At 37.2% G+C, this 21,141-nt stretch overlaps 1 protein-coding gene across 4 annotated transcripts in view; it reads right to left on the reverse strand.

Annotated features, from left to right (window-relative positions):
* Positions 1-21,141, reverse strand: part of LOC134673729 (A disintegrin and metalloproteinase with thrombospondin motifs like) — a 222,305-nt gene that overhangs the window by 122,781 nt on the left and 78,383 nt on the right. For all 4 annotated transcript variants that reach the window (XM_063531732.1, XM_063531733.1, XM_063531730.1 and 1 more), the window contains exon 2: positions 3,180-3,273. In XM_063531732.1, the coding sequence (XP_063387802.1) occupies positions 3,180-3,266 (87 nt within the window). In that variant the 5' untranslated portion in view covers positions 3,267-3,273. The remainder of the gene's footprint in view (positions 1-3,179; positions 3,274-21,141) is intronic.

The raw sequence follows: 21,141 nt of genomic DNA on the forward strand, positions 1-21,141 counted from the left end.
AGTATTTTTGTCAAACCTCAAAGCTAATCTGTAATTAGAATTCTATAAATAACTATTTCTGTCCGAACGTCAAAGGAAATGGAAGATTTGGGGCAGGAAAATAACCTGTTTATAACCCTAAGAGTGACAATAAAATATAACATGTGTTGTTCCAATTCTTTCCATAAAGCTCTCATATATTACAAAGTATCACTCATCACGTGTGTTTATAAATTAATCGTTTGTATGCATGAATATAACGTCGGGTGACAAGCAAAAGGCACTAAGTACTATCAAAAAATTAAAGTCACAATGCATTTTATTACACTTGTAACACAGTTTATTGTCCAATAATTTCAATGGTGTTAGTGACTTTTGCTTGTCACCCGACGATCTCTGGATAAGACATGAAATGATCGAACGGTATGGTCTTATGGAACTTCCTACCTAGCCTAAAAGCCCTAAGTGCAACGTCAAAAGTGTCAAAACGGTAATAGACGTATTGTTGTCGCCCACCGGTGAACCCGACTAAATTACGTAGGTGGTTTCTAGTATGTTGTCAAGAATGTCAAAACGTGTTTTTAATTTAGTCGTGTAAACGTGTTCTGTCCCTCACGGGCACACGCATGTTTCATCTCTAGATTATGTATCTCTATCTTTGTATGGCAACCGGTTATCAAAACGGTCACTCTACGCTACAAGTCATAAATCCATCGCCAATTACATTTCCTTTATTTCGGCATCCATAAAGAGTTCAAGGTTTAAATTGAATTTTTATCTGTGGTATTTTTCTATGACGCAATTCGCGAAAAAACAAATATCTCTGACGAAACCGCGAACTAAATCTCTTGACGGTATATTTTATTTAATATATTCCGGCAATATGCCTTTTTATTTGTTATAATGTTTTATTTGTGTGATTTCTAAAGTATTAAAACTGCGTCGATACTTACGATGGTTTAGGTTAAAAGACGTCATTTATTGGGCGATTTTTATTATATTGTAGATTTTTTATTCGTCGGCTTTGTTAAAATTTGGTAAAGCAGGCCACTGACTAGCCTTCCAAATGGATGCCGTTACAATGGATTTATCCAAATGGACGGCATCCTAATATTAAACATTGTACGTTTTTGACATTCACGGACCGATTTTGGATTGCAGCCACGCTATTTGGATTGTTGGAAGGCTCGTCCGTAGCCACCTTTAGAAAATAAATACGAATTCTCAATTTAGAACAAAAACATGTAAATATTATGTAATTTTCCGTTGAGTCCATAATACCTTTATGTAAAAAGTAAGTTTTGGTAACTCTGACGTAGATATTGTAGGATATAGAGTTAACTTGCGCTTATTATATTCAGAATAGCGTTGGAATTAGTATAGCGGATTATGGCAAAAAAACAGCAAAATAAAAATGTACCATGATATAAAATCATAATCATATTTGACAATAACAGAAAAATAAGTTATTATTTAACATGGAGTACGGTTAGCCCTATCGGACCGTTAGCAGAAGTACCTATTTATACATTTGACGAATATTCCAAATTAACTATAATACCACTCATTAATAAACCGACACCATAAAAACTATTGCGGTTTGCCATCTGTTCACAATTTATACTGACTAGCTACAAAACTGGCCGAACAAAATAACTATAAATTTTAAGTTGAACTCACCAATTATTATAAACAAAGTTAGTTTAGCAACTTAGTAAAGGCACAATACACGTCATTATATGGTAGCATGGTGTATTACTGGCCAGTGACAATGGTTGTGAACGGCAAATATATATTTGTTTTATAGTCTGTGGTTTAGTCATATAGATAATAAATGGAAAATCTTCGCGAATGGGAAAATCAGCGTGAGAATTTATCTATACTTGGTCAAGCAGATCTTGTCAGTAGAAAAAGGCAAATTTGAAAAATATAGGCGCGATGGGATATCGTCCCATAGATTTTTTTTAATTTCGCGCCTTTTTTTACTGACAAGATTTGCTTGACCAGCTATAATACGGAGATATAAAAAGAATTGAATGTTGCGAGTGTACGACGTCTATGTGTAGAAGAATGTAAAAGATTGTGTACATATGAATATTAAATAGTAGAGTTAAGCCACGAAAAGTTTGCAGCGATTTTGATAGCCCTCGCAGTGCCAGTGTTATTTATACGTCATAAATTCATAGAAGTTTGATGTTTAAAAATAATACTTGCACTGCGTGGGTTGTCTAATCCGCTGCAGACTTTTCTTGGTCTGACTCTAGTTTATGTGACTGCTACATAATGTAAGACATTAAAATACGAGTGTGTTTATAAAACGAGCTGAAAGCGAGGGTCTATTGATTGAATGGTTTGCTCCTACTTATCCAGCAATTAAAAAAAATCGCATGCAATTTGTTGCAACGTCTGTAGAAGCCTTAAGACACATTACTAGTCATCAACCGGCTTCCTACTTTTTCACAAACTGCCTACCATTACAATTAGCATAAATCACAGAAACGCAAGGAATTTTAGTATGTCGTCGACGTCTATTTACAAATTTGCAAAACATCTCAGTGCCAGCAAGAGCGCAGTGAAAGCAATGCGGTAATACATTATGTATACGCTAGCCCGCGGACTTCCGAAAAAAAACGCTGAAAACGCGGCAATAGAACTTTAAAACGCACTATCTACTCAAAGTCGAAGATCCATTTAAGACGTTAACACTTTAGTTTTAAGTCACAAAATTGGATAACACTATGCGGTGTAACGATTGCAAAGTCTCGATTATAAGTAGCATTGTTCGAATAGTTCCGTTTGAAACGGCTAATGTGAGGTCATTTGTCAACTTCACAGACGATTCCCGCGCATTTTTTTTTCTATTTTTTTAAACCATAGACTATTTTGGCTGTGTAAACGCGGAACTAATCAAAATTCAAAGAATATAGGTATCGCCAGGAGAGTACAGGTGAATGATTACACACACACAGCTAAACAGAGTACTAATCGCGAAAACAGCATTGAATGAATGAATGAGTGAATGTAACTTAAACGCACTTAACCGCATAACGCCTTATGTGCGTGCGATAGAGATAAGAACAGGCGGTTCAATGTACGAAATTCTTCGTAGCGTCCTTACTTAGAAGAAAGACAGAAAGAGAGAGAGAGAGAGAAAGAGAGAGGGAGAGAGAGTGAGAGAGAGAGAGGAAGAGAGAGCTTACCTTAGTGTTGAGCGATTGTGTGGAGAAGAAAGAGCAGAGAAGCACGAAGGTCGACAACCAGTGCGGCGAGCTGCGCGTCGGCTCCATGTTGGAACTGCAACAAAAAATATCGTCACCACAGAATAAATAATAGTACGAAGGTGTATTCGGGTAATACCGAATGTCGGCTAATTCCGAAATTCAGATGAAAATCACCCTAAATTCCATCATAATAAAAGTCTCTTTTCGGAATTATCCGACAGTTTTTGACATTCGGAATTACCCGAGTAACCTTACCTACAAAACCGAAGTTTGACAGCGGTTCAGGGTCGAATCATGCTGTTCCTTTCTAATATATGGCACTATCCCTTCCGGCTTTTAGGGTTGTCAAAATTCAAGCCATTATCTTATCTGTTGTCATGCACGCAATGGGACGTCAAGTTGGGCCAACTCTAATAATTGCTCGGAACAATGCTGAATGTGGAGCCGAGTTTGCCCCAAGGGAGGAGTTTCGCACCCCTGTTGTTACTAATATGTTGGTAAAACAACTAACTTGTAAGTTAAGACTGCATCGAGCAAAATCAGCGAAAAAGGCAGTCACCGTTTAGTCGCTAGCGTTCACATCTCTTGATAAAAAAAAATATAATAAATGTCATTATTATCCCAAAGAGTGTGTTTACAACGAATCACCCTTGAAAATCTGAAATATTTTACAATATAATAAATACACTTATGCAAAGTTGTACCTAAAACGAGATGAACGAGTGTCAGCGTTTAGTAAAATTTGTATAAAAAAATCGATGCTCATGCTATAAAATCTAGTGATTTCGAAAGCCAGATAACTGGACTACAACGAATCAGGCTTTTCCTATTTTTCCTCTTAAAGGCTACAGAGAAATTCAATCGTAAACGTAAACTTTCGTAAAATTTCCATACATCCGCCATATCTGTCAAATTCTCCTTTCAATCAGATGCCCGCTGGGCTTGGTTCGAAGCGGACGCTTACCAGGATCTCCCAGTTTGACATTTCGTTTTGGAATATATATTGACAGAAATTCATATCCGTATACGAATGATGATACCAGTGAAAAACTGTGTTCAAAATAAATAGGGTAAATAAATAACGTCACACGGAGATCTAGAGTCATTAAAATTTCGAATTCTTTTTATTCACAAGTCATAATACTTAAAAAATATAACAAATTATTTAATAAAATATATGAATACAACCAAATCAGTGTAATTAGCTTCTTCCTAATTCACTTAAAATGAAAAAAGTTTGAAGATTTGTTATTTCTTATTGGAATAAATTTTCATTGTGCTGGTATTCATGTTACGTCATTATAAAAACATATATGACATAATGTCAATATAATAGATAAACAATTTATCAACAAAATTCTTCACATTTTAGCCTAAGCAATATAAATTATTAAAATTTTATTTATGAAGACGGAGCAATGTTGTTCACATAATTTGAGCAATAAAATTCTTAGTTTCAACTAGTTCTGTTGCTATTCTAAGAGCTATCACGAGCTCTGAAAGTCAATTCAATGATATATCACCAAGAAATTGAAATCAAGACTCGACCTGCAGTCTCAGCGAGTTTTTGTGGCTATATTATCTGTTGAAAGGCAGTGGTCTAGGTTACGAGTACCTATATTGGTTTCATGTGACGATGTTTATATAAATGTATCTATCAAACAACAACGTGCTTTTATTTCATTGATATTCGGTGCAAAACGATAACTCAGTAACGAAATAAAATTATGAGAAATGCCTTTGGTTTTTTTCAGTGAACGTTTACATTTATGAGGTCGTTTATAAGGTCTTATGTCTTATCAGCATGGCTTTGGCCTTTGGACATTTTTGTAATGCTTTGTAATAAGATAGGTGGGGTATCTACTTATATCCCTAATTGTAATAACCTTTTTTGAAATGAATTACAATTTAATTATTTAAATAAAAAAGTGGTCCACAAAAATATACATCCGCTCGGTCCGCTAAAATAATATAAGTGCCCTTCATAATATTAAGTAGGTATATTTAAGATTAACAATCAGTAAACATCATTAATTATGCTCAAATGCTTATGTTTCAGTACAAATTGGGTGAGATATTTCCGACATAAAACCTAAAGGTCAAAGGGTAAAGGTAAACAAGAGTTCGAATAATATCCATCATTATTATATTTATAGTATGTATTGTATAAATATGTAGAAGTTCATATATATTTTATTTATTTATGTAGTTTATATGTATAGTTTGCTTTTTTTTTATTCACTGAATAAGTATATTTCTCTCTCTGCACCAATTGTAGATGTCTGTTTGGCCCTATGGTTGACTGGTAGAGAATGCCATTTGGCATTAAGTCCGCCATTTGTACATTTTTGTATATACTTTGTGCAATAAAGTTTAAATAAATAAATAAATAAATAAAGGTAAAAGTACAATTTGCTAAGTAAACTGTCAATCTACATTAATTATTATAATAGATAGACTCTTAGAGGTCAGCTTACTGAAGATTATGGACAACATATAGGTAGGTACTTTCTAAATAAAATACAATTTGTTTTTCCATGACTCATGCAGGCCTTATTTTACTAGACCATTTAAATTGAAGATGAAATTATTATTATTATTATTTGTATGTCTTTCCATATCTCGGGACCATGGGGTCCCGGACCTTTGGGAGGCATGCGTGGGGCCGAAGCCAACAGCACAGAGGCCCTTTAAGACAAGTTATGTAATACACCAGCTAGAACCCATTCACGGGTACAAATAGATACCCGTAAATCGGTCCCAGCTGGCATAGGAGCTATTGTAAATGCAGTGGAGAAGAGTGCCGGTTATGGTGTTGAAGTTTGGCTGGTCAAAAGATTGGGCTATTGCCGAAAGGTCCGGACACCTGCCATAACAATGGTTCTACACGTTATCGAGGCAGGCGGTGACTTGCCACTAACTAGGTGGGCCCCCGAAACTGTCGTCGTAAAGACGACCAGGAGCAACACTGGTGTAAGCGGCTCAGGGGTGTCGAGAGGTGTGCGCCGCTTTCTACCCAGTGGCTGTTATAACAGCCACTGTGCCAACTCGCGTCTTATGCATCTTTCACTTCCACCCCTGGAGCATATAGCTCTAACGACTCCTCTCTGGACGGCCAATGAAGGCAAGCCAGAGCTGAGAGTCCTGCGGGTCCCCTTGGGGTCCACTCCGACCGACGAAGACACGCCGGAGACGGAGACCCTGACCGACTCTCGGGAGCACTCGGGTCCGTGGGGTCGTTACTCCCCAACAGCTCGCCACAAGCTGCCCTGCGGGCTTATTATTATTATTATTTGGAGCCTTACGTGTCCCACTGCTGGGCAAGATGAAATTAATTCATGATAAAAGGTAATAAGGCCCGGTAATATTCTCTGTTATTCTTGAACTTGTACTATGACTAAGAAGGCCCACTGACAGTGCAAGTAACAAGGCCCGGTTCCGAACCAACATGGTATGGTTTTTTTATAAAACGTGTATTTTTCAAAAGCGCCGGAATATTTTTATAACTATTTTGGTATGTGAAGAAACATGAACAAATGAGAAATCTATATTGAATTGAATTGGTAATAATATCCTGATTATTTATAAAACTATTTCAGTTAAAATAAAGGTGGGCCTTATATGCCTCACCTAACCCTATTGTAAAGAGGGCGACCTAGCAGGAGGACACCATGGGCAATGGAAACACTTTCTTAGATTCCTCTTTTAATACGTTTTTTAAAGAATTTACATGAATGATCAACAACTATTCTAGGTAGCTGCCTCCCATCGAATGCCGAATGCGCACCGCGTTCCCTTTGACAGCGGGCTGATATTCCAAATTTAAATATCATAACTAACCAGTTACCGATTAAAAAGGCTTTAAAGGTTGCAAACCTTTACACTATTCGTTCACATTTAGATCCTATAGCTATATTTGGTAACTTTGGCCGTCACTATCTATTTGATACCGATTGTACTAACAATTAAAAATACAGCTCATATGTACTTTTTCCTGTACTGAAACTTATAAGGTATGCCCACCAAATACGCTCATAAGAACGATATATTCTATAGATATAGGCTATGAACTATCATGATATACAGGGTGTAATCGTTAAGTGTAGCCAGGCTATAATTCCGTAAATATAACAGATATCAGAAAACTTCAAATTGATATCGAAAGTGCGTTACTCAATGAGTAAAATTACATTAATAACTTATTTTTAAATAAAAACAGAAATATCCCAGACATTAACTCTACTCTAAGACACTGCTTGAGATTCATTATTTGCGATGATAAACTGTAATAAAATAATAAAACTACCGTTTATGAAATAATAGATTTATTATTTCATAAACGGTAGTTTTATTATTTTATTACAGTGAGGGGTGAGTCGTCGTACTAAATGTATGGGAGGGTTTGAAGTTAATGTTTGGGATATTTCTGCTTTTATTTAAAAAAGTTATTAGGGATCATCCATTAATTACGTCACATGAATTTCTAGGTTTTTTGACCCCTCCCCCCTCCTTGTCACACTTGGTCACATTTTGCAACTCCCTCCCCACCTGGTGTGACGTCACATTTTAGGTAATTTTGTTTTCAACGAAATCGGCAGTACTAACTCGGCATTATTAAAAAAATATATATTTTTGGTAAAATAAATATATATAATTTTATAACACAAAACCAATTAGGAACGAAAATTACCTACTTACTTCCAAGACCTCATTATTGAAATGTACTGCGAATAAAAAAATGTAAATTAATTTTCGGTTACTGATGAATAGTGGTGAAGTTAAAGTGACGTCACAGTGTTTGTGACTCCCCCTCCCCATGTCACAACATGTCACATTTTCTTGACCCCCTCCCCCCCAAACGTGTGACGTAATTAATGGATGACCCCTTAATGTAATTTTACTCATTGGGTAACGCACTTTCGATAACAATTTGAAGTTTTCTGATATCTGTTATATTTACGAAATTATAGCCTGGCTACACTTAACGATTACGCCCTGTATAAGTTACTTCGGGACGTGTCATGGTCATGGCCCAGAACCCATACTATCCGGGACACAGTTCTTTAATATTATGTGGGGCTAAAAAGGCCCTCTGTCAGTACAGGTGACAAGGCCCGGTCCCGGGCCTTATTGAACGTATGAGATGGAATAGTAAATTTAAATATTTTAATATAGGTAATTATGAGTTTTTTGATTTCCCGATAAGTTTTAAGTAAGCATCACTTACTGACTTACAAAAGTATAAGCGTAGTACCTGCATTCTATTAGATGTTTTTAAAGCCTTATTATCAATAGAGCTTTAAAAATTAAGTTATAAGTAAAATATAATAAGCGTGTTTAGTTGTAAAAAATATGTTACAAGACCTATATATAACTAATGAAGGGATAATTTTAGATATAAGTAGTTCACTTCGAGTAGGTAAAATAGACGATTTCTTATATCTGTAATAAAAAATCTCCTAGCGGAAGCAGTTATAAAGTTGACCCAAAATTTTTTTATTAAGCTATGAGCTTCATCACATATGTTCCTTGAGTAAGTCTAAGCATTTCAAGCCTGGGAGGCAATAAGAAATGTGTGTCTACTCGGATTTGTAATGGATTCAAACTTTCAACCCCTTTTTAACCCTGTTAGGGGATGAATTTTACAAAACGCTGAAATTACTTTTCCTGTCTTTTAAAAATATCCCCAAATACAAAGATTCAAGTCCCGCGTTCGAAAAATTTTTTGATGTCCATACAAACTTTCAACCCCTTTTTCACCACCTTAGGGGATGAATTTTCAAAAACGCTGAAATTAGTTTTCTCGTATTTTAATAATATATCGTTTTACGAAGTTTCAAATTCCTAGCTTAAAATAAAACTTGAACCCCATACAAACTTTCATCCCCTTTTTAACCCCCTTAGGGGTTGAATTTCTCAAAATCGCTTCTTATCTCTTGTACACTTTATAAATGTAATCTAGTGTGCAAATTTCAACTTTCTATCTTTTGTAGTTTCGGCTCCGCGTAGCAAAAATCTCCAACCAAATTTTTCACCTTTTTACGTTTTTCTTGTAAAATTACTATGAAACTGAAAAAAACAAATATCAGCAATGAATTCTACGTCTTTGGTTTATACGCAAATGATACCAAACTTGCCCTAGTACCCACCAGGATCAGAATAGATTTTTTTTAAAGATGGCGGGTGGCGGCCGTCTCTGTACCCCACCCTCCCCCCCCACCCCAGGCTAGAAATGCTTAGATTTACTCAAATATCAGATGTGATGAAGCTCATAGCTTAATAAAAAAATTTTAGGTTATGTATGGCAGCGTTACATAACTGACTCCAGTATATGTTTACAAACCGCATACGATCGCCCACCACCACACTGTTAACTGACAGTTCGTAAACCTTATTACAAAAGGCATAAGGTCTACCGATGGACAGTTAACACGTTCGCGGACGCGGATTGCATAGCATCCGTTTTTGTACTCCTCCTGGTGACGAGCCTGCTATTGCATCCGTTATTCTTTTTAAATTTCTTCGTTGAAATGCTTATCAATCCGCTTAACCACAGTATAATATTATTCATCAACTTTTCCTCTACCAGTCACCAGAGTCAAATAATGCGTACTGCCATATTACATAGTTTTATCGAAGTTAAAAATTATCCTGTGACGTCTCCAAATTGGCCCCCCTTTCTGTGACGCGGATGCTATAGCATTCGTCTTTGTATGGCAGCTCCCTTAGTAGCCCGGCAGGTGCGTCTGGGAGTGGACACATGTAATTTGGGTCAATTTCGTTACTGGAGTCAGTTATGTAACGCTGCCATACATGACCCAAAAATTTTTTATTAAGCTATGAGCTTCATCACATCTGATATTTGAGTGATTCTAAGCATTTCTAGCCTGAAGTGGGGGGGAAGGTGGGGTACAAAGACGGCCGCCATCCGTCATCTTTAAAAAAAATCTACTCTGATCCTGGTGGGTACTAGGGCAAGTTTGGTATCATTTTCGTATAAACCAAAGACGTAGAATTCATTGCTGATATTTGTTTTTTCAATTTCATAGTAATTTTACAAGAAAAACGTAAAAAGGTGAAAAATTTGGTTGGAGATTTTTGCTACGCGGAGCCGAAACTACAAAAGATAGAAAGTTGAAATTTGCACACTAGATTACATTTATAAAGTGTACAAGAGATAAGAAGCGATTTTGAGAAATTCAACCCCTAAGGGGGTTAAAAAGGGGATGAAAGTTTGTATGGGGTTCAAGTTTTATTTTAAGCTAGGAATTTGAAACTTCGTAAAACGATATATTATTAAAATACAAGAAAACTAATTTCAGCGTTTTTGGAAATTCATCCCCTAAGGTGGTGAAAAAGGAGTTGAAACTTTGTATGGATATCAAAAAAATTTTCGAACGCGGGACTTGAATCTTTGTATTTGGGGATATTATTAAAAGACAGGAAAAGTAATTTCAGCGTTTTCTAAAATTCATCCCCTAACAGGGTTAAAAAGGGGTTGAAAGTTTGAATCCATTACAAATCCGAGTAGACACACATTTCTTATTGGCTCCCAGGCTTGAAATGCTTAGAATTACTCAAGGAACATATGTGATGAGGCTCATAGCTTAATAAAAAAATTTTGGGTCAACTTTATAACTGCTTCCGCTACGTGCGCGATAGCGATTTTGACGTATTTTTATAAAATCGTAATTAACGTTTTTCTTACAATTTCTTTAAGTTTTTCATTGTGTTTTAATAAACAAACGTGTTTTCTTGCTGTTAATTATACAACAGTAAAATTTTGATAACGATTAATGTGAAAAAGTGAGGCATGAATGTGTATACCTATTATTGAAATAATTACGTTACTAGTCATAGTTTTGATCATATAATTGTGAATTATAGCCTGTTGGCGCTCGATGATCACCTCCCACAAGGTAAGCACCTTATGACACGCATTTGTGGTATCATTCTGTGTATATTTCATGCCTTGTACCTATTTGGTGCAGATGCATCCGAAAAAGAATATAAAGTTGGGTGAATCATCGCTTGGCAGGAAAAGTGGTGGACGCTTTACGTCCAGAACTTAACGCGGCGGTGCGTTACAGGGAACTGAAAAAGTGTAATGCGGTACATATTGACACTTTTGAGAAGTAGTGTTGGCGTAAAATGCTGCGTATACCTTGGACAGCTAGAAGAACAAACCTCTCATTTTAAGAGAGCTCAACATTGCAACTCGGCTCTCTACAACATGCTATGAGACCCATGACTGGGCCTTTAGATTAGAGCCGGTCTCCAACGCATAATTTGTAGGTAGTATCACATAATTTGAGGTCGAATGAACAGCGAACGTGCTTGGCATGGGCATGTATGAGATGGACTCAATATTACAATGATAAGCAAAGAGGGAACAAAACAGAAGAAGAACATTGTTTGAAGAGGTCAGCAAATGAGTCTTTAGAGCAAAAATCGCGCCCTTAGGAAGTCAGAAGTCTCAGCCATCAAGTCCATCGAGCACGATGTATGAATGCTATAACATGCGATGTCATATAAAATCCCATCTTGACTACGTCATGTGACAGACATGCTTATGCATCCGAATTGTATAGCATTTGTTGTCACATAGCGTATAAAAAATATACTTCATATTGACGCGGATTGCATAGCATTCGCCTTGCATAGCATTACGCGTCATATACAAACCTAAAAGATATATTTGTAGTGACAGGAATGCTATAACAGTCCCAATATTTCCATACAAAATTTAGGTGTCCAACTGGTGTGACTGAGCGTCCGCGAACGTGTTAAGAGCGTCGCCGTTTGTACCTATCTTAATACAAAAGTCAACAACGAAAATAAATAATTACCTAATGCGTCACATACCTATGACATGACATGAACAAACAAGGAAAGCTATATATAAAAAGTGTTTTTTCTCTGTCTTCTCACAAAGGAAAGTTTGACAGTTTTAATTCCTCAAAGGAGGTCAGTAGTTAACACTAAACTCGAAACAGCACCTTTAAAAAAACATTAGTGGTCACTGACCTGTCCCAGTAAATTGAGGTAGTGTGCGTGAGCTGCGTTTGTGCGTGAAATGGGGTAATTTGACAGAATCTGAAAATTTACCCTCCTCTACGCCCTCTTAACACATATTAGGGATTCTAAACTTTTTACCTAATGTCTACTACAGAAAACAGACTTGGTGCATCCCGGTCTAGATAACATTAATCCTCTCTAGAATTATCAAATTGTCATCTCATATTGGTCATTATCCATAATGCCCAGACCCAGACACTATGAAAAATGCCCGATTTATCACTTGGTCCATAACTTATACATACTGTATTTGTATTTATTTGCATTAGAAGAAGGTAAACAATCTTGACGTGTGTTTTTATTGAAAAACACTTAAAAAATAATCACAGCAAATATATAACAACAATTATATTATAACAAGGACATATACCTATTTCCATTCATTCCATATTTCCATAAGTAGTAGTTGCCATTTTTTTAAACGCGTTTTTCAATAAAAAGATACTTAAGATTAATTACACTTTATCTAAGGCTAAGAAAACGAGGTATAGTAGGTCAGTGCCCTTAGCATACCCCACTGGTGGGTCTCAATACTATGTGTTGAGTGGTTGTTTAGAGATGATATATATTACGAGATAATATAATTTATAGTAAATTTAGAAGTCAACGATCGAATAGTTCGTTATACTTCTAAATTTGATAAATCGCATTTACCTTCTACTGTAACACCACAAAATGGATATTTGACAGATCGTTAAACGCCTTATTCGCCATATTAATGGCCTCACACGATTTAAAAGTTAAATGCTATTAATCTTTATATGTCATTAAAACCTTTTTGGGACGAGATCGTTTAGCGATGAAACAGTTATCGTAAATATTGTTTGATCGTATAATAGTATCGTTTATCGATAAAAATGTCTAAGATTTCATTCTGACACACAGCAATATTCCTAACTGTACATCGGTGGACCTTATTTCAAAAGGCATAAGGTCCAACAATGTACAGTTAACGTGTGGGCGATGGTACATAGTTAATGATGTTTCCACAATTGGCGATAACAAATATATATGGTACGATTGCCATAACACGATTCATTCATATTTTTTAACGTCATTGAACTCCTTAGGCCCAGTTGCACCATTCCGCTAACCCGGGATTAATCAGTTAAAACGTTAACCTAATGTCAAATTGTACTGGGTACAAACCATGGTAACGCCAGGTTTAACCGGTTAACCCCGGGTTAGTGGAATGGTGCAAGTGGGCCTTAAACTCTAAGGTAGGTACCTATACGACAACATTGACTTATTATTTACTTCGTAAATACGGGTCCTTACGAACACTGCGAAGTGGGCCAGTTCATTGGTAAGCAAATTTTGATATCTTTGTACGACAAGCAACCTAAGGTAGAAGTACTTACTAGTGCTCGACGCTGCACTAGTATTCGACATGGGCATTTTATTTTATTATTATTTTATCAAAGTAATATAGGATAAATTTGAACGGCGAAGATTTCTCTGTATTCAAATTTAATCCTTGTCACTTTGACATAAAGTGCCCATGTCGAATACTAGTGCAACGTCGAGCACTAGTACTTCTACCTTACTTATTAAACATAATTTAATTTAGATACTCTCGCCCTGTGTTTCCCAAGTATGTTATGGTTAAAGAATATAATACGAGCTCCTGGCTTAAGGGGCCCACTGATTAACAGTCCGCCGGACGGTAACGGCCTGTCAGTAGGAACGAAATTTTGACAGTTCCGAACAACTGACAGGCCGATACCGTCCGGCGGACTGTTAATCAGTGGGCCCCTTTATGTTTGTCTCGGACACAAATTGACTTCCATAGGTACAATAGGTACCTACATTATCTACGTTCGTTTTCATTATAAAAATAAAATAAAAAAATAAAAAATTATATTTAACTATCACAGTTAAGAATAACAAATACGCAAACCTACATCATATTCATTCTACAGTCAATAACAAAAACATATTCGCTGTTCGTATACTTCAAAATCATTACAATCATAACAACTACGTTGGTTGATTGCATAAGATTTTATTGCAACTGACAATACCAAATTAACATTAATCACCATCAGCGGAAATAAGACATGTCCCAATGCCTTACTTCTCTTATCACTATTATATCGATCGATAGCGAGTTTTTCTCGATGTCACGTTCGTTGGTGAATGGGCCCACGCCTCGGCCTTCGGACGCCGATAAGCGGGATGGAAGAGTTTTGATACGTTATTTTATTGAGAAAATTTTAACGTTTATTTTGCATTATCACACTAACCCGGGGTCAGCCGGTTAAAACTGGAGTTACCATGGTTACCAGTACAATTTGAACGTTAACCCAGGTTAACGGATATCGGCTTATGACTTAGGTAGATTATTTTATTTATTCGTATGGCAAAAATACAATCGTTCATATGACATAAGTAACAGGTATGTGAGTATAATATGTTATAGTAGTACGCCCAATTGCTGGATCCTTGGGTGACATTGTTGTCTAGGGCGCCTCTAGCCGCCCAGAGACCTATAAAAAGGTCTCCTGTTCCATTTTAATTTAAACTTTGTGTTGACAAAATAAAGTTTCATTTTGCTTGGCAAGGTTTGACGTATGGCTAGAGGTTAAGTCCCCCGGTTTGCCCTAGTATCTGGTGAGTGGGCATTCGCGGATAACGTGGTCCAAACTCTGCACCGCAGCTCCGTATTCATAACAAAGATGACTGACTACAAGTGTCACCCTTAATATGCTATTATAATGAAATAAATTAATTTAATTTAATTTACCCAGCCAACGCGGTACAGTATTAAAAAAAAAAGCTTAAAAAAACGACCAGCAGTGAAGACACTTATAATGATGACCCCGACCACTCTGTCAAGTCAAGAGTGAAACGGAAAATAAAATAAAATGTGGCGTTCCACGGTTAAACTTAGTGACGGTCGACGATTACGCCATTAATTAAAACGTTAAACGTTAGTTTTAATTAATATGGATTTCCTCAACGCCTGATTCTATTATTTGCTTGCGGCAATATTAACCACGCTCCAATACTATAGGTACTTCGTTTTTTTTAGCATTAGAAAGAAGGTAGGCGATCTTGACATGTCTTTCAATTGAAAAACGCTTTTTAAAAATCAGTAACTATTACTTATGAAAGCAAAAGAATATAAATGATCTTGTTAGATTCATAATTGATACATATTTGCCGTGACTTATTTTTAAAACGTGTTTTTCAATTAAGAGACACATCAAGATTGTTTACCTTTTTTTTTAATGCTAAATAAACTATAATACGGTGCTATTGAACGTAAGCGCCGACCGCCATAAGGTATCTTTATCGTGGAACGTCACAAATAAATATGAATACATACTAAACTATACAACAACTAGCATCTAAAATCTCAGCATTACTTCTTCGGCCGGCAATAATTCTCTATGCTAATTTCCCGGCCGGGGTCGACGCACGCGCGGCAAAGTCTTCTCGGAAGCCAGCGGGACCAAATATTAATATATGGTCGGCCAGGTGTTTCGCTATAGGGTTACCAACAATCAGTTTTATTTTTAAAGAACTATTTGTTAAATACGCTTGTTGTTTGTAGACGCTGGATGCGGGTCGCTTCCAACCGGCACGTATGGAGGTCCAAGGGGGAGGCCTATGTTCAGCTGTGGACGTTTTATGGCTGAGATGATGATGATGATTTGTTAAATAAATACATTTCGCTTAAGTTACAAATTAAATCGTATCGTAGTGTTTAAGGGCTGATTTAGACGGCGCGCGAACTCGCATGCGATTTTAGTTACATTGCGGACTGTTGGTTACGTCCAATTCAACCGATCGACCAATACCCGCAATGTAATGCAACTCGCATGCGAGTTCTCGCATCGTCTAAATGAGCCGTAAGCCTGGTAAAAGAGATGGCCTGGATTAATTTTCGTGTGTCGCAATTTTCAGGCACTTTTACAATGATCGAAGATGGCCAATCAACATTAATCCCAGTGTTGATATATTTACCTACATCGCTCATATCATCACGCCTATTTAACCCTTTTCCAGGCCACACCAATCTACAAGGTTTTCCCGAATAATCCAAATGTATTCCAATTAATCCAGCTTTGATCATTCATTTGAAAAAAGTCAAATTTCCGGAAAATCCAATCTAATTTTTGCCTTAAATCGGATTGCTAGGGTTGAAATTCTCTTGGCGCGTATGTGGTCGATAAATCGTACTATGCCTGAAAAAGGGTTAATATTATATCAGTATAAAGTAGGTATGGATCGCGATTTCAAACTAATTTCACGTCTCTGGTCTAAAAAAACTCTGGGGCCCGATTTTTGAATTTCGACCACTCGATTTCGTGTATTTCGTTAAATAATATCTCCAATACTAGGGACTTAAATTCTACTAATAGAATTGATATCGAGTGGTTAATAGCATTAGATTCCAAATTTCGATCGCTCGTATTTCCAAAATTAGCATTTCGCCGTTTTCTATCGACTTTCGAGTGACGAAATCGAGCGATCGAAATTCAAAAATCGGCCCCCTGGTCCGGAAAATAACGGAAATAATCGAAATCAGAACCATTATTTTAGGAACCCGGTTACCAAAAGAGCCAACCCTAATTGTCAATGACCACTTGACCAGGTGCACCAAAAAAGGGTTCCGTACAGCTTTGCAACAGTTTAAATTGGACAAAAAAACCTTATCCAATTACTGATATTGTTTTAAGGATAAAAAGGTACGCGATTTCGTACGGCGTCGAAGCATCGTGTGGGAGCGAGATAATGATTTCAAGTTAAGGATACTGAATTATAAGAAGGAATAAAAAAACTAGTTGCTTTATGAGCTGTTTTAAACCTCGAGTTTCTGACGGTATAGATGTGCGGTTCCCTAAGGTGTATAAACAAAAAAGAAGGAATGGATAAATTCGCACACTACCTACGGTAAGCTTCGCTAGCTTAGTTCTGTTGGTTAAGAGCGATAGGACAGGTGTTCCAAAAGGTCGCAAGTTCGAGCCATGACCGAACCGATAAATTATTCAATTTTTTTATTTCAAAAGTAATTAAGAGTCATACCAAGAAAAGACTGCAGCGATTTTGATAGCCTACGCGGTGCAAGTTTTATTTATACGAATTATACGTCATAATTTCATAGAAGTTTGACGTTTAAAATAACACTTACACCAAGTGGGCTATCTAAATCACTGCAAACTTTTCTTGGTCTAAATCTAGAAGTATTGTCACTAAGTAAATAGGTATTTATTGTTAGTTATAAACATTTTATCTTTTTACCTACTTGCATAGACGTATTGTAGCAAAATTATACATTCTACAGGGTGTTACTGACCATCGGGCTTTAAATCCAGGGCTCGATTCTACTCGCTAAACTGAGCTACTTTTATTATGGCCCCAACCCCGAAATCCCGATTTTTTTTTAGTTTTTCATACATTTTGGCGTCGACGTTTTCTATGGAAAAGCCAAAAAATTTTCCCCGATTTTAGGGTTGGTCCCATAGTAAAAGTAGCTCAGTTTAGCGAGTAAAATCAAGCCCTGGAATTAAAGTCCCATGGTCAGACACATACTGTATAATAACAACAAAACCAATAAACATAATCTTCAAAATAAATCACAATAGTATTGATCATCGCTATTCTAATGAATAACTAAGCGAAATCCTAAAACGAGATAATCGCTAAATGCGGAAGTACTGTCGGAAGTTTATAAATATCTAATAGGATCTAAACATAATATGTTTACTTTGTATTTAATAAAGTTTGCCTTGAGGCATTGTGAGAATAGAATTCTCTCTTTTATACAACAACCGGATTGCCTAGAATAAAATTATACCAGCTGATAATATCTTAGTTATATTAACCGACTTCAATATTTTAAAAACCTGGTTCTCAATTCTCATTTCGGGGGTACCTCAGTACGGCTACCATCAGTTTGGCATTGACATAACGCCGTGTGCCTGCTATACTGCCACAATTCAAAATTTTTGATTTTCTGGATTATTGCAGATTCGTATTCAAAATTGTTCAATTTACGACCTTATTTCGAGAGCCATAGCAAAAAAGGTCTTTAAGAGCCTTTTTCTCACAAGTGGCCTTATGCATTTGACCATAAATTGTCAGACAATTCCCTGCAATACAGCCACTTTTGAGTTGTGGCTATAAAGAACACGTTTTAAATGAAGATTTTGAGTTGCGTCCTAGAAAATAATAATTAGCTGAGTTACACATATTATTATTATCGCGTACAGTGATCTTGTTCCTATCAAAGTTGATATAAGTTCAAAAACTAAAACCCGACTACTGCAAATCGCGCTCTAAAAAGTATGAAACAAGATAGAATTCTTATCTGAAGTTATCAAACAGGAAATATTATAAATGTTATAATTTTTTTAATAAAAAAATACAACGTAATAAAATGTATTACATTTTTGATATATTTACAGAGATATTCAAAGGATCGCCGTGCATGGTCGTATGCCACGATTATAAACTTTAAGGTAAAGTGGCATACGACCACAGCTATCCTCTGAATCTCTGTAAAAATATAAATAATGTAGTAAATTATACATATTACGTTGTATTTTTTTATTAAAAAAATTATAACATTTATAATATTTCCTGTTTGATAACTTCAGATAAGAATTCTATCTTGTTTCATACTTTTAGAGCGCGATTTGCAGTAGTCGGGTTTTAGTTTTTGAACTTATTTTTTATTTAATTAATTTTGGGGCCATGACTTCGTTACTAACTACCTATTCGAAGTCACTTTATATTACTTTTTCGAGGGCATCCCCAGTACAGAAATACACGCAGAGCGCCACATATATCGGGCTGCGCTATCCTTTGGCATGGAGGCGCTTTCGGCGCCCAGCTTTGGAACGTGTACAGTGCGCTTCCTACGTCGGGCTACGCCCGACTCTATTACTATGAGGGCGCTGAAGGCGCCCGGCTTTGGAACGCGTAGAGCGTGTCTTGTACGTCGGGCTACGCCTGACTCTTTTAGTATAAGGGCGCCAAAGGCGCCCGGCTTTGGAACGCGTAGAGCGAGCTTCGTACGTCGGGCTACGCCCGACTCTTTTAGTATGAGGGCGCCTTCGGCGCCCGGCTTTGGAACGCGTACAGCGAGCTTCGTACGTCGGGCTACGCCCGACTCTTTTAGTATAAGGGCGCCAAAGGCGCCCGGTTTTGGAACGCGTAGAGCGAGCTTCGTACGTCGGGCTACGCCCGACTCTTTTAGTATGAGGGCGCCTTCGGCGCCCGGCTTTGGAACGCGTACAGCGAGCTTCGTACGTCGGGCTACGCCCGACTCTTTTAGTATAAGAGCGCCCAAGGCGCCCGGCTTTGAACGCATACAGTGCGCCTCGTACGACGACGGGCTACACCCGACGCGTTGAGTATGAGGGCGCCGAAGGCGCCCGGCTTTGGAACACGTACAGCGTGCCCGCACGTCTTTTGTACGGCTGTTTCATGCATTTGCCCGGATTTGGTAAGCGTCCAGCGTGTCACGTATGTCGACACTTTTATTATGAGAAAGTCGAAGTCGCCTGGCTTTGGACTGCTTGCAGCGGGCCACGTACGTCAGGCTACGCCCGACTCCTCTAGTATGAGGGCGCCGAAGGCGCCCGGCTTTGGAACGCGTACAGCGAGCTTCCTACGTCTCTTGTACGGCTGTTTCATACATTTTGGCTAATCTGGACTTCTATACCTATTCACGTTATAAAATATTGCAGGTCATTAAAAAAAACACTATGTTTATAGCGGCCAAACAAATTTATTTTGCAAATACCTTCTTGTATCGCCGTAGTCGGGTAATACGCGGATAGAATCCAGAGCGCTTGTAGATTCGTAGTTCGAATTACCTACCCGATAAATTAATGTTTCATCGGGTGCATGCAAGCAAAGCCGGTCGCAAAAGCTAACAATATTTATATATTTGAAATGTGCTAACTGAGCTCTTTCAAATGATATACATCACGTAATCATTACTTATTTTTTTTTTTCGTTCGTGACTTTATGACCTCTAGAGGACGCCTTGTTCATTTTTTTGTGACTTCATATAGCCTATAACCAGCGGACGATTAAGATAATTCGAATGACATATCGTTTGTCAAATTATAATGTGTACTTTAGAAGTTATGAGGGAACAAATGAACATACATACATACATACATACCCACATACATACCGGTCAAAATCATAACCCTCCTTTTGCGTTGCCGTAGTCGGGTAAAAATAAAGGGATTTTAACTATTTTGGTGTTTTTATTTATATTTGCATGGTAACCTTTATCCAATAATTTTGTGTTTAAATTTGGCCGCATCTCAAAATCTTTAAAAAACGTTTCTGCAATACGGCCACAACTCTAAATACCTGTCTTTCGGGCCTTGTGTCTTAAAAAATATACATTTCTTTTAAAAAGTGGCGTGGTCATAAGGAAGGTTATATCATTCCGAGTAAAAAAAGCTAAATTTTAAATTCATAGACCTAAAACTAAAGGAGTAAGATCCTATTAAACACCCTGAACTATACTCTCAAAACTTTGAGACGCGATTTCTCGAAAAAACGGTTTTTTGAGATGTGGCAGTGTAGCAGGCACACGGCGATAAACGCTATCGTGAACGTAATTTACTTTATATGCATCTCGCTCGTACTGACATATTAGTGCAAAAGAGATATATAGAAAGTAAATTACGTTCACGATAGCGTTTATGTCAATGCCAAACTGATGGTAGCCCGTACAGAACTCCGTCATATCTAAAGCGCTTTGGGAAATTTGTTTTTATTTGATACTAAAGGGGCCCGCTGATTAACAGTCCGCCGGACGGTATCGGCCTGTCAATTAGAACAAAATTTTGACAGTTCCGAAAAACTGACAGGCCGATACCGTCCG

Source organism: Cydia fagiglandana, chromosome 19 (genome assembly GCF_963556715.1).
Source record: "Cydia fagiglandana chromosome 19, ilCydFagi1.1, whole genome shotgun sequence".
Classification (NCBI taxonomy): domain Eukaryota; kingdom Metazoa; phylum Arthropoda; class Insecta; order Lepidoptera; family Tortricidae; genus Cydia; species Cydia fagiglandana.